We start from the raw sequence: 15,250 nt of genomic DNA, 5'->3' as shown, positions 1-15,250 counted from the left end.
ATGCCGAGCAACAATTGGGCAGATAGAGATACAGTAAATAGAAACAAACAACACACCACTCTGACTCTGTCAGTCATCACTCGATGATGACTCACTCGATGATGACTGACTGACAGAGTGACAGTGAGTGATAATCAATTGTCTTTATGCAGATAGAGATACAGCCAACACACCACTCACAAGTCACAATATATTATGTTCTCTTTCTCTTGAAACCAATAATGCTTGGGTTCCCGAGGTTATACTTATTTATGCAGACAGAGATACAGTATTAGAGATACAATATCTCTATCTGCGTAGGCTAATCGTAAATGAGTGGTAATTTTTTATTTTTACTGTATCTCTGAGAGATACAGTTTTTTAGAGCAGTGTGGTTCTGGTTCTCAAAATGGGGTCCGCCTGTACGGTTCTCAAAGAGGGGTCCTTGCGGGTGTTCCATGGAGGAACCCAGCTAAAGGTTGGTAACTCTGAGAGTGAACAAAATCACAAATGGCACCATTTGTACACTGAGACCCATTTCCACCGGTTGGGAACTGGTTCAGTTCAGAATAGATTTTCCTATATAATGCCTAATTTGCATATTTCATTTTTTAAGATTTGTAATACAATAAATAATTTTCTTTGTGTAAGTACTCAAATGGGGAAGTTTCATGGCGATAACAATTTATTATAGGTAGGCTATCGTTTTGCCCACTCAATTCATAATTAACATTCCAATTTTGGAGCTCTGGCTCATGGAACCAAAAAGAACTGAACCGGTGTGGAAAAAGGGCCAAAAACGAAAGAAAAGAAAAAGGGCCTCAGAGTTAGGTGGGGTCCATGGCCTATAGGCTATGCATATTAAATGTGGGTTTTTGAAGAAAAAAAATCACACCCGTGAAGTAAGTGGTGCAACTCCGTGTGGGGGTCCCCGGGGGGGGGGGGGGGGGGGGAGTTCCAGACCCACAGGAACGCACCCAGGGTGCCAGCCCGATTCCGGCGAGCTGCCCCGCGTCCGAAACGGTTGAGAAATGACAGAGTTACCGTGTGTGGGTCCCTCTACTGTACACTGTACTGTACTGTACTGTACTGTCACTGTACTGTACTGGCACACCTGAAATCACCATATATACAGTTAATATGTGCGTGTGTGTGTTTGTGTGTGTGTTAGGTTGCGCACAGGTGGTGAAAAACAACCATGCTGTTTTCGTGCTCTCACACATACCCAGGCAGCCAGCCAGGCAGGCAGGCACCCACACATATACTCACTTAAGGAAGTGGTTGCACCACTTAAAAAAGAGAATCACTGGTATAGAGCAGCTAGGGGTTCTCAACGCATTTCCAGGGACTCCTGGACATGTCTCGCGAGTCGCGACCCCCTTCCCCACGACCCCACCCCTAATACAAACTGATAAAAAAATAACCTTAATAATAGAGAAAGTATATCATAAATTAATACTGAAACCAGATCTAATCATTAAGGAAAGGTTATGTATGTACTTACTATGTGTACTATGTAAACTCTTAATTTCCATTTCCCAGTTGCAAAAAAAAAAAAAAAGTACACAAGAAAATAATTGGGGACCCCCTCAAAATAAATTGGCGACCCCCTGAGGCCCCAGCTAAATTAGGAACAGTTTGGAATGGTTGGAATAAGGTGTTCCTTCCACACGCTATACGTCCTACTGGGGAAACTCCTATAAGAAGCGGCTATGCTCATGCATTGAAGGAAGCATGAGCTCAGTTCGGGGCTCTCCCCAGGTTGGCAGAAGGAGCGTAGTGCCCAGGATTACAGTTTACTTTAGGGCGGCACCGGGTGAAAATTGTGTCATAAATAATAGAAAAACAAAAACAAAATTGTAATATTTTTGACAGAGGCTCGACGGCTTGGTTCCAGGCTTAAATTAATATAAATATTTTAAGAAATCTGTGGCACCAGAACTGCTATGCCCTATATAGCCTGGGGACCCTCTCTCCCCTCATAAGGCTTGAAGGAACAATGTTTGGCTCAATAGCACATAAGAGGACATAGTTGAAGGTTACAGTAGTTGGAATAATGAGAATGACGGTAGAAGACAAGACAATTTAGTTTTGTTATAGTTTATTGATGAATAATACAATTATTTTTGCATTTCTCATCCAGAGAACATATGTGCACTTTAATAAATTAATCTGAAGTAAATAAGAACGTTAACATTAAGGCCCGTTGTGTAATAAATTATTGTAGGAGCAGAGAGAAAAACGGCAACATACAGTAAGCTATATAAGTACGTATAGCCATACAAAGTCTGTGGCCAAAGCAATGAGAGTGAACTCAAACTAAAGGGTGCACTGTAAAGTCCTTAGCAGTAATCTAACTCTGTGTACAAAATACAAATCAAGCCATTTGATTCCATTTGTACATTTGCAGTGTTAAATTCATTCTGAGGATTTACAATATAAATTAAAGTACCTTTTCCTCAGAATTCCAGGTCAGCTCAATGGGGGAAAAAAACACTTCTTTCTTTAATTGCAAGAAAGGCACAAGTAAGCAATTTACAGCCTACATCCTGTATACCTAACTCTGGCCTTTAGTTTAAATAGTGACAAAAATATAATAGATCTTTTTGCAATAATTAATTTTCAAAGACACAGCATAGTGATTATTCAATCTTGTGAAGGGGTGTATTATGGTGGAATTATGGTCTGTAAAATCTCTTTCAAAACAATCCAAGGCACACTATAGGTTTATTTGAGTCTGTCAATATATGTATTTAAAATGACCTAGCTGTGACGAGGTCCTCATCGGGGTCATCATTGTCAGCAGTATAGCTTACACACCTACAATATTGTGTACACTAGTAATAAGTTGTGTGGCGTATGCTTCTCTAATAATGTATCAAGGAAGTGATGTATCCTCAACAGAAGGAAGAGCAATGAATGGAAGGTAAGAAGAGAGAATGTTTAACCTTATGTAAAAAAAAAAAAAAAAAAGAAAAAGAAAAAGAAAAGAAAAGAAAGATATATAAATATATGCTTTTTATTTGAACTGGACACATGTCCATTTTACAATTATTGTATGTACATCTTAATGCACGTTATGTCAACTACAATTATTGTATGTACATCTTAATGCACATTAGGTCAACTACAGGTGTTCTGTTCAATGGGGCAGTGTGCAATTGGTTGACAGTCTGTTTGTAGTATGTATGCTACAGTATATCATTGACATTTTTAACAGCAGATCATTTATGTGTCCAAGACAAGTCTATATTAGTCTTGACTTATCTTAACCACATGCAACTTAGCGTCCTAATGCATGCCTAATGTCATAATAGGCAAATATTCTGCAAAAACTCTACAAGCTCGCAACAGGTTGTGACGCGCCAAGTCAGGGTTGACGCTTCCTTTCCATTTATTCAATTTATAAATATGATGTATTTATAAATCTATAATATTGTATAGATACCATATTGCTTTGTAAAATAAATGCATTTTAAAGCTTGCACAAGAGTGCTTTGGATCGTTTTGAAGAAGACTTACATGTATTCAATTGAGACCATATTATTCCAGACATACAATGAGCTCTTCACAAGATGGAATAAACACAGTACACCTGATGTATTCAAAGAGCACCTGTACTGTATGTGATGATCACCACAAAGACGCAGCAGCACTTCTACACCATGGTCTTCACCCACAGTAGGCCTACACTGTAAATCCTTAATGTTCATTTAACTCGGAATGTACCCATTTGGTAACATTTGTACAGTTAAACCGATAAACTAACACTGAGGAATTTACAGTGTATAGTGATTTTGTGGATTGATTGATGGTAATTAATGGCCTTGGTGGGTCTATGTCATTTCCTTTGCATGTTTAGCCAAATGCTGATTCCATTTGGAAACACCATTTCACAATTACAGATTGACAGGTTCCTCGAATTCGTCACCAAAACATCTGTTAATAATGTTAAAAATGTATCATCAGCACTGCTTGTGCATGGGATATAACAAAATCAATCTATGATTTATTGTGATTTGTTAAACAATAATGCATGTTATACTCTATACTAGCATGTTAAGCAACGCAGTTATTCACCTTTAAAAATAAAAAAGAACATAAATTCAGTGGATTTGTTTCTACTTTCATTTGAACACATTACAATACATTTTAAGACCATGAAAGCCTCAAGCACAACAATGTGCTGGAAAATCAAAATAAAATGGTTGACACAGTTTGGCATATTTCAGGAGCAGCTGTCTGTGTTCAAGTTACTGTAGGTGACAATATTCACATGATGGCATTCACAACATGCAACAGACCTGTTGCTTTTACATGAAAAACAAACACTGTAACCTTCCATGTTGATAACATTAAACTACTTTGTTCATTGCTATATGGGCTATAGAGCATAGCAGTGGACGTGGATTTCTGGACCCACAGAATCTGCCATTCATTTTTCCCATAGAAAGTTACACAAATATTTATATCAATTATTCTAAGCCTAGAATCAAGCCATCCAGGATCCTGGTAAGTCATGACCATAAAACCTTTGATTCTGTGAAAAAAATGAAAATGGAAAAACGATAAACAAAGGGCATTTATTAAATGTAGTATATCATGTAATTAATTAATGATTCCATTATTATTTTTCACCGAATCAAATGTTTTATGGTCATGAATCACCAGGATCCTGGATGGCTTGATTCTAGGCTTAAAATAATTGATATAAATATTTTTGTAAATCTCTATATTGGAAAAATGAATTGGAGAGTTTTCAGTGGGTCCAGAAAACCACACCCACTGCTATGCTCTATACACTGACACCACATAAGACAGGAACGCCCAAAAACGTCACATCCGGTTTTAGCCTGGGGTAAGAATTTTCTATGGCTGCCAATGCAACTTGGTCCAATCCTTAATCACATACGGACAAACATCTATGCCGATGCTATCTAACTTGCGGAGGTAGCGTGCCTTGTCCACGGGCAACAGATTTTTCAACGTATGGCATTGCAAATACGTTTGATAATCGCTACTCTGCTCAATATTGTTTTGAAAATGCCGCAAATTGCATTGCAGTGAACGAGCGCAAATCACAACTTCCCCCGGTGGTGGGCGGAGTCACAGTTTGAGGCGCTGATTACGCGCAGTGGTGTCAGTGTATATCTCCTCTGCTAGCTAGTGGTGGAGGAGGTAGTATGCTTCCAAAATCCTGACCAGGTAATTGACACTAAAAGATGGGACAGTTACATTAAAAAAAACTCTCTTCTCCCCCCCAATGGTTGAACACTGTAGCCACCTAGTGAAAGTGCATGTACAAAACTAACATCTCCATGGTTAAACCCTTTGGTGAGCTGATCGTAACTATTATAATATGCAAAGTTAATGGATTTCATATGGATTATAAAATGTTGAGCCTTTGCATAATTGCTTAAAGAGACTGCAACAGTTTGTGTAGTCATATTTGCAATTTGGGGAGGATAATACTCCTCTTACTTTTCTTTTCTGTTTCCTTCTGAACTTCCTGTGCACATACTGTAACACATTGGACCATTTCCCACAATATAAGCCTTGTGGGCTGACATCCTTCATATCACAGGTTACAGCTCAGTCACCCAGTGCAAGGCACACCCAGAAATCCTGCTTCAGAGCTGGAACAAAGTTGGGAGTGTGATCTTCTGGTGCCTTTTTACATGTTTTACTGCAACCGTTTTGACACTTCTGCCAAAGTGTCTGTCATGGTTTATTGTTACTACTTACGAACAATTTGTGATAGGGGAAAAAGCATTAATGACATGGATGGATTGGACACAATTAGCAGAAGCATTACAGCCGTTAGGCTTTATATAGTCCCAAACTGGATGTGTCGTGTTACGCAAGCAGTGAAAGATATCAGTCCATTAGCCTTACTTGCTTAATGCACTCAACCCGTATAGCACCCAATAAATAGATAGGGTTTGTCTTTTTTTTTAAACACAGAAGGATGAATTAAATTAATATTCAATGAACTTTAATTAGATAATAATAATGTTCATTAGGGCGGGTTTTGTTCATAGTTCATACCTCCAAATCACCACCTAGAGTGTTGGAGGTTACATGCAGAAAGACATTCAGCGTGGCCACTGCCAATTCTTTGATTGCTTTTGACTCAACTCAAAATACTGCAACACACTTAGGCATGCGTGTGTTTCATGCTTGCCGTACAAAATGCCTTCTGGAACGCTGCATTCACTCTGCATTAAAGCTACTAGCAATCACATGTGCTACTGTCCAATAGCCGACGGGCTAGCTGACAGTTGGATGAACTGCCATGTACCAACGCAGGTGTGTGATTGTTGTGTGTTGATGAACGAGGTAACTAGGTGAGTGTAGCCAACATCAACTGAAGCCTCATTTATAATTTGTCGTGAACCAGTGTCACAAACTGAACATAGCAGCGCGATGCATTGTGTGCTTGTTGATCTGCTATGTTTTGGTGCACGACACAGGCGTATAAGTATAAATCAAAACAGACACAGTTTCCCTGGTCAAACAACATTCTAGCGACTGTTGCATGGCGAGGGTTAGAACTTTTGGCTTTTTTTCTGTTCTTCTTCCATCACCCTTCAATCAGGTCTCATGCAATATTCTTCTTCTTCCCTCTCTCTCTCTCTCTTGTCCATGCAATGATATGTATGATAGTGTCTTGGTGATAACAGACATCGATTTATCTGAGCAAAACTTTTCAATGTTCAAGTGAAGGATGTCTCTGAAAACTTGTAATAATCCAAGTCATTTTGTGTCACAGTCTTGACTGGGACTGTCCTGCAGGTCCTTTACAGAGAGTCATGGATTGTGGTTGGTAACTGTTTGCATGAATGTGCGTGTTTTCAAAAGTATGAGTATGTGTGTGTGTGTGTGTGTGTGTGTGTGTGTGTGTGTGTGTGTGTGTGTGCGTGCGTGCATGCATGCATGCATGTGAGAATGTGTACCTGCATGTGTATTTTAGAGGGCTATGTCAACTCAATGTGTGGAGGTTGACTGAGGGACTCCACACTGCCTACAGCAGAGGGGTGACTGCTTGTGGACCCCTCTTCCTCTGTCCGCAGGAGGTCTGAGGGGCTGGTGGCGGGCTCTGAGGGAAGAGACAGGAAGTTGGCTCCCTGGCTCAGGAAGCTGAAATGCTCGTCCGATGGTCCCAGCTTGCACTCGCCGATGAAGAGTTCCGTCTCGCCCCAGTTGCTGATGTCATCGTCAGCGTTGCCACGGGGGCCGACGCTGCCCTGGCTACTGCTACTGTTACTGAGTGCAGAGGACAGGGTCGGGACATCGGCGGGTGAAGGCAGGCTGACGTTGTGCGCCGAAAGCGATTTACCTCGATTGCATCCCCAGTCCGAGGGACTCTGGTCTGGACTTGAGGGGAGCAACAGCATGGGGTTGACTTCCAGGCTCAGATGCCTCCGCCACATACTCTTGTCTTTCAGGTCAGGTGTCCCCCTTCCCCTCAGCTGCACCGTTCCTGGAGCAGGGTTCATCTCAGTGACACCCGATTCCTGGTCGTCATCAACGTTGGACTCCAGCACCACGGAGGGGCAGAGGGCTCGCTCCTCCTCCATTTCGTCATCGTCGGCCCTGGCATCCTCTAGGCCAGGGTTCGAGGCAGGGCGATGAGGACGCCCAGGGTGCATCGGTGGCGGCAACTGGAGGGTGAACCCTACCGTGGACGGGGGTGGGGGAGGGAAGTCGGGGAAGTGAGCTCTCTTGGAAGTGCTATTGGGAGTTGTCAGGGTGGGGTACGGGCTATCGGGCGGGAGGAGGGGTGATGGGGTGAGGGAAGCCGTGGAGGGAGGGTAGGATGGGGGCGCAGAATCTGGGGGGAGGTCATCGTCGGTGGGAGCCAGGATGAGACGCAGCCCCCTGGGGAGTTTAGTACCATTGCCTCCGCCCCCCATGGACTCACCTCGTTGGCAGGAGGTCTGGTAGTCAGAGTTGTGTTGGTGGTGGTTATCATACTCAAACAGAGGTAAGCTGGACAGAGTGAGAGCTGAGGGGCCTTTCTGGAGGACTTGGCGATATACGTCCAGCAAAGAGTCCAACTTTGACTCTATTGAAGTTACCTGAAGAAGAGAGAGAAGGGGGTGGAGAGGGGGGTCAACAAGAATGTGCAAGTAGAGACGGAAAATTACTGCTATTATATTACAGGACTATCTTAAGGTGGTTTCAGAGTGGACTGTATGGCTTTGGCCATCTTATGCGTCTGTGTTTTTTATGTGCTTTAATTGTCAGACATTATGGGTTGAATTAAGTATTAAGTAACTATAATTAAGCCAGGCAGGTATGCCAGGCAATGTTTTTCCTCAAGTAAACAACCAAAAAGGAGGAAGATTTAGACCCAGTATTGAATTGGCAACATGGGTTGGCAATTCTCCAGGTGGAGATGGTTAGATCTCCAGATCAGGAAACTCTATGCGCACAGTATAGTGGTTCATTCCCAGTGATTTAACACTCAAACTTTGTAAAATTGCAACAGTAATGTTCCCAGTAAAGGTGTCAGTTTCTGTAATTTCCAGAAATCACAGAAACTTCCATTTACTGTATATTTATGTGTTGGTAGGTAGCTGTTGGTCATCATCATTTTTCGACCGTGGTCGAGATCATGGATTTCACAGCGTCTCCAAAATCTGAGTCCATGGTTCTCAGCAGGAAACCGGTGGATTTTGCAGTCCAAGTAGGTTATGAGGCATTATCCCAGGTGAAGGAGTTTAAGTATCTCGGGGTCTTGTTAACGAGTGAGGGGAGGACGGAGAAGGCGATCAGCCGGAGAATCGAAACGGCAGGGGCGGTATTGCAGTCGCTGTACCGCACTGTTGTGACGAAAAGAGAGTTGAGCCAGAAGGCAAAGCTCTCTGTCTACCGAGCAATCTTGGTTCCTACTCTCACCTATGGTCATGAAGTGTAGCCTGGCTAATAAGCCAGACTCAAATCACATCATGTGGTATTTGAGTCTGGAGATGCTGTGTATGGATCTTGTTTCCCGGGGGGCGGGTTCAAACATTTTCTCTTTGACGCAATTGGTCAGAGCTGCTGTCAGTCAAAGGTCTCAAGCATTGAACGTCACTGTACCAAAGCCCGCCCATATTGCATACCGTGTCCCGATTGGCCACACCAGTTCTCTGGTGTAGGAAATGGTGTACAATTGAGCCTCTCCAGACCGTAATCTGCCGGCAGGCAATTATTTTTTTGCCCAACGGCTGATTCGTTCTGGCTTATTAGCCAGGCTACATGAAGTGTGGGTCATGACCGAAAGAATAAGGTTGCGAATACAAGCATTTTCTCTGACGGGTGGCTGGCATCTCCCTTAGAGATAGGGTGGGAAGTTCAGTCATGCGGGAGAGACTCGGAGTAGAGCCGCTGCTCCTTCGCCTGGAAAGGAAGGTTGCCATATATTAGATTAGTCAATGGGTGTCTCTTCCAAGAGAGATTTTGCACTCTCATTAGAAGGCGGGTGTAAGTGCCATCCAACCGTTTCTCTAATTTCTTTGAAATTGTCCATGTCGCGGAGCCATAGAGTAGAATCGGTCGGCTCAACGGTCGTCCAAAATATTTGTACTTTGAACATCTTACTAAGCTGGGATGACCAGATCTTATGCATGTCATTGCAGGCTGACCAGGCCATACCCTTCCTAGTTTGAAATTCCTTTTGGGAAGAAGATATACAGTATATGAACCCAAATACTTGTAGTCATCAACCTGTTTCAGAGTTGTTAAGTGTTTTTATAATGTGGTTATTGTTGGATTTGCATATATTTACGTATTCACTAGTTTTCGTCTTGTTAAGACAGATAAAGACCAACACAGTTGGAGGCCTGCTCAAGAGACTGAAGGAGAGCCTTCAGTCTGAGCTGAGAGGGCCATGAAAGGAGCGTCCACGCCGCGGCCCTGGGAGTATTGACGAGATCGACAAGATCAACAAGATCGACTAGATCGACAAGATACTGCTAATCCTTTCACCACTAAAAGCAACAATTACAAGCCACAACAGCCACAACAGCCACAAGCTACGCCAAAAGCTGCAGGCTACAAGCCACAAAGCTACAGAACACCCAAGAGAAAAGGACAGCAATGTGTTCAGCTGTGGCTGAACCACATCTAGCCAAGTGTTGTAACTGACTGTATTGTGGACACGATAAGAAGAAGAAGTCTGAGCTGTTGGTAGGTAGCTGTTATGTAATGGTTTCATTCAAAAACAATCATTGTAGCCTCGGTACCCAGGCTTTTATTTCCGTTCGCACAATCATTGTAGCACCAGCCACATGGCATGAACATGACCTAGAATTTCAGACACTGCCAGAATGCCTATAACAGCATGGAGGTACACACAAAATTGGTCATGGTCGGTCTTGCCATGACATGGATATTCTGTTAGGGGTGCCACGACTTCGAACTCAGTGCATCACTCCCGCTGGTCCTCGACGATACGCACGGTTGACCGGTCGTGTTGTTCTCGAGATACGCTGGTGACACACACGTACTGTATGCACATATGTATGTAAGTATGCAAAGATTTGGCGCATTTATAGTATACCACGTACCTGTCTCTCTACCTTACACACTCGTCCCAGCATGCTCATGTCTTCCATTGCGTCTCCGTCAGACTGGAGCTTGTCCCTCATTTTCTTATCAGTGGGAATCTGTCCTTTACCAAGGATCTGGTCCACCCTGAGTATAGCACGCACGCACGCACGCACGCACGCACGCACGCACGCACGCACACACGCACACACACACACACACACACACACACACACACACACACACACACACACACACACACACACACACACACACACACACACACACACTGTCATTGTCTAATTATTATTAGACAATTGTTAAAACACTGTGTCCAGAAACCCCAGGTTGGTTTGAGGGTATTCCAAACCATGTAACAACAGACCTAAGGCTAGATAAACAATGTTACTGTTAGGGTTAGTGAGACAGAACACAATACCACTGCTGTTGAAACCTTGGAACTCCAAAATGTCTACATCTATATCCTTGATTTCGAGGTGATGCATTAAGAAATATTATTTGTATACATCTGGTCATCTGGGACAACTTTTGAATTTAAATTATGCTTTTCTAACTCTAATATATGAGATTATATCTGACGTACAACTGTCCCACATTACCTGCTGTTGACTTTCACTTTCTACATATTATATGTATACAAAAATACGCAATTGTTTGAGTGGGTTCTTGGGCCAAGAGTTCATGAAACCACCCTCAACCATGCAAGAAAACTCAAAACACCAATACTGGAGTTACAAGGTTCCGTTTAAAACAGCAGTGATGTAAAAGTACTAACAAAATTAACTACTACGTTAACCCAAAGCTATGGCATGTTGATAGCATATCAAATGAATCTCACGCACACGCACGCACGCACGCACGCACGCACGCACGCACGCACGCACGCACGCACGCACGCACGCACGCACGCACGCACGCACGCACGCACGCACGCACGCACCCACACACACACACACACACACACACACACACACACACACACACACACACACACACACACACACACACACACACACACACACACACACACACACACACACACACACACACACACACACACACACACACTGTCATTGTCTAATTATTATTAGACAATTGTTAAAACACTGTGTCCAGAAACCCCAGGTTGGTTTGAGGGTATTCCAAACCAAGTAACAACAGACCTAAGGCTAGATAAACAATGTTACTGTTAGGGTTAGTGAGACAGAACACAATACAACTGCTGTTGAAACCTTGGAACTCCAAAAAGTCTACATCTATATCCTTGATTTCGAGGTGATGCATTTTAGAAATATTATTTGGATACATCTGGTCATCTGGGACAACTTTTGAATTTAAATTATGCTTTTCTAACTCTAATGATATTAGAGTTGTACGTCAGATATAATCTCATATATTATATGAGATTATATCTGACGTACAACTGTCCCACATTACCTGCTGTTGACTTTCACTTTCTACATTCGTGGTTCATGAAACCACCCTCAACCATGCAAGAAAACTCAAAACACCAATACTGGAGTTACAAGGTTCCGTTTAAAACAGCAGTGATGTAAAAGTACTGACAAAATTAACTACTACGTTAACCCAAAGCTATGGCATGTTGTTAGCATATCAAATGAATCTCACACACACGCACGCACACACACACACACACACACACACACACACACACACACACACACACACACACACACACACACACACACACACACACACACACACACACACACACACACACACACACCACATCAGTCACATATTGGATCGACATGCATACCATTGTCAGCCTCCGCTTTGGCCTTGTTAGATTTAGCCGCCTGTGTTATGGTACAATATGAGGCCAATATGCCACCTCCAACATGCAACGATCTCCAAGAAAGGCTCACTATTTAGCAGAGTCCTTCCACCACAGAGATACAGTACATAAATGTTCCCAGGGTTTTGGGAAACATTTCTAACATTTGCATTTCACACACAGCAACTCCACTACTGCACACCAGTTAGTTCTCTATCGTATTGAGACTATCTCTCCACCCAACATATTTCATGTATGGGGAAATGACCCCACCTCACTTGTGACGTGGATATCTCTTTAAGACACACCAGTTGTACTGGCACGCACGGGTATATAAGGCCCAGGTGTGCGTGATTACACTGGTTTACTTGATCGACACCGCTTCTGAGCGACATCGAGGTGGAGAGATAGTCTCTTCACTCAGAGAACAAAGGTTACAAAGTAACAAAACGTTCTCTATCGTATCGAGACTATCTCTCCACCCAACATATTTCATATGTATGGGGTCATTTCCCCATAAATATGAAATATGTTAGGTGGAGAGATAGTCTTTTCACTCAGAGAACAAAGGTTACAAAGTAACCAAACGTTCTGCTGAGAGCAAGCCAAGGCCCTCTAAATAACACTTATTATTACAACTGTCTGTCTGTGTGTTTGGGGGGGGGGGGGGGGTGTCTTTGGGGTCTTAATCAGAGGTTCTCAACCTTTTCTGAAAATCTTGAAAGTGTCCGTGGCCCACCCATCTGACCACTTAACACTGCAGCCTTTGGCTGATGGGTGGCCCGTGTGCATTTTCAGAGCACAGCTTATTTTAATTCTGTGTTCTGGCTTGGATGAATGATACCACCATACTGTGTACAATACAGTACATGTACCATAAAAGTTCCTGTTTAATGGAACAATAATTAAATATCATTTTCCCAGCCACCATGACATTGTTTTTTCCCACATGCCATTTTAAAATATTATATTTTATTTATATTATCATTACAATCTCAATGATTTTGCCAATTAATTAATTTGGAGGCCCACTTGCAGTATCCTCACGGCCCACTAGTGGGCCACGGCGCACAGGTTGAGAATCACTGGTCTAAATGAAAGGAATCCAAATGACCCTGCAGTGCAAGAGGGCTTCCTCCTGGTGTTGTGCTTGTAATAATACTGCAGAGCAGGAGAAGACACGTTCCTGGATCTGCCGTTCATGCTGGGCCCTGGGCCCGCTCCACTGGCCACTCTGTGTATAGGAGAGACACTGCGTCAGGTTTAACACACACACACACACACACACACACACACACACACACACACACACACACACACACACACACACACACACACACACACACACACACACACACACACACACACACACACACACACACACACACACACACACACACACACACTACTGCCATACAAATGCACCGCGCAGAAACGTTCAATGTAGGTGTCTATGCATGTGCCACACCACGCAATTTCGCAAAGGCAGCCTGAAGTTCTACATGCATGACACTAAGCACTGTAGCAGCTTACCGTAACACATGGCCTTAATGAACACATATGCACTCTCTCCCATATTACACTTAAACACTAAACCTATTCCACGCTGCTCATTCGCAAGCAGCACTACAAACACAGCATCCACAACGCTAGCATCACTCATGACAGCTTCCCGACAGCTGCAAGTACAACTTCGAAGGAGACCAAAATGACTATGATTGCTGACTAATAGCTTACAGTATATTCAATACACCATCTCTAGCCCATCACACATAATTCCTGGGAACACAGATTGCTACTTGGTTAGTTGCATTCATTTGGTGTCCCAGGTCTATGTTAGTCGCTGATTAGAAAATTACAATCAGGGTCGTCGTGGCTAGAAATCCTGGGCCCTCTGACACCTATAGGCTCCCAGGCCTGTTTGATAATCAGTTCAACTGACACAAGAGTGCAAGCATTTTATACAAATGTAAAAAGTACAACGGTGTACCTTGCCAAAAATAACAGGTTTTCAAGTTAACAGCGAGACACATTGCTACTGATTTTCAAGCTAACCTAAAATTCTGTACTTTTCGGCAAGCGCCGAACTATTATGACATATAAATTAGGCTTTAGTCTACTTCACTGTAACCTACAATGAAAGCCACTAGTAAGAAATTAATACTATATAATTTGTTAACAGACTATATTCCAACTACAGTAAATGAGGTCATTAAGGAGCTCATTTGTGCATCAATCATATAGTTTCCCGTATGAAAAACATAACCTTTGTTATACTATAAGCTCTTGCATTTGTCAGATTTGAAGTTTAAACTTCCAACCTTGCACAACAGCATGGTCAGAACAGGATTTGAAGCCGAGTGTGGTTTTGTGAAGAGAGACGTTTGTATTTTTTTTGCAAACTAAGAATATGTTTGTGTTATAAAAGGGTATAATACCAATTTTCTAACACATACTAAAAATCCAGCTAGCACTACACATAACAGAGACACATCAAAGTCCAGTCCAAATACTGTGATGAGATGCGATGGAACCGCCGAATCCTTTGCGAAATAATCAAAAGACGTGATTGCAAACATTAAAGCAATGTTTGATCTGAACCGTCCTTCATTTTCACAACCATGAATCAAAACAGCTTTGAACTCCTTAATGACCTTTAGACCTTTAAATTAGCATTGAGGCTTGACATTAGCTACAGCCAAACCTGGATCAAACTGTATTTTGCTTTTATTTTTGGCGTTTAGCTGTTTTAACCTTCTGGGGGTAGGCTACCAGATAGGTGTTGGCTGTTAACATTTGAAGCAAGTCACAGCGGTAACTAACATAATGCAGAGGAATTGTATCGGTGCTACTGCTACATGAAACCAACATTCACCTTCACAAATAATACTCTTTGACCCAGGTCAGGCTACATTA

At 42.6% G+C, this 15,250-nt stretch overlaps 1 protein-coding gene across 1 annotated transcript in view; it reads right to left on the bottom strand.

Annotated features, from left to right (window-relative positions):
* Nucleotides 1-4,772: 4,772 nt before the first annotated feature.
* Nucleotides 4,773-15,250, bottom strand: part of kcnq5a (potassium voltage-gated channel, KQT-like subfamily, member 5a) — a gene marked incomplete at its 5' end in the record, with an annotated part of 137,855 nt that continues 127,377 nt past the window's right edge. The window contains 3 exons of the mRNA XM_079513297.1: nt 4,773-8,060; nt 10,536-10,662; nt 13,449-13,568. Of these exons, the coding sequence (XP_079369423.1) occupies nt 6,957-8,060; nt 10,536-10,662; nt 13,449-13,568 (1,351 nt within the window). The 3' untranslated portion in view covers nt 4,773-6,956. The remainder of the gene's footprint in view (nt 8,061-10,535; nt 10,663-13,448; nt 13,569-15,250) is intronic.

The sequence above is a fragment of the Electrona antarctica genome, assembly GCF_951216825.1.
Source record: "Electrona antarctica genome assembly, chromosome: 10".
Lineage (NCBI taxonomy): Eukaryota > Metazoa > Chordata > Actinopteri > Myctophiformes > Myctophidae > Electrona > Electrona antarctica.
The sequence above is the reverse complement of the archived record's forward strand: the minus strand, read 5'-3'. Positions and strand labels throughout refer to the sequence as shown.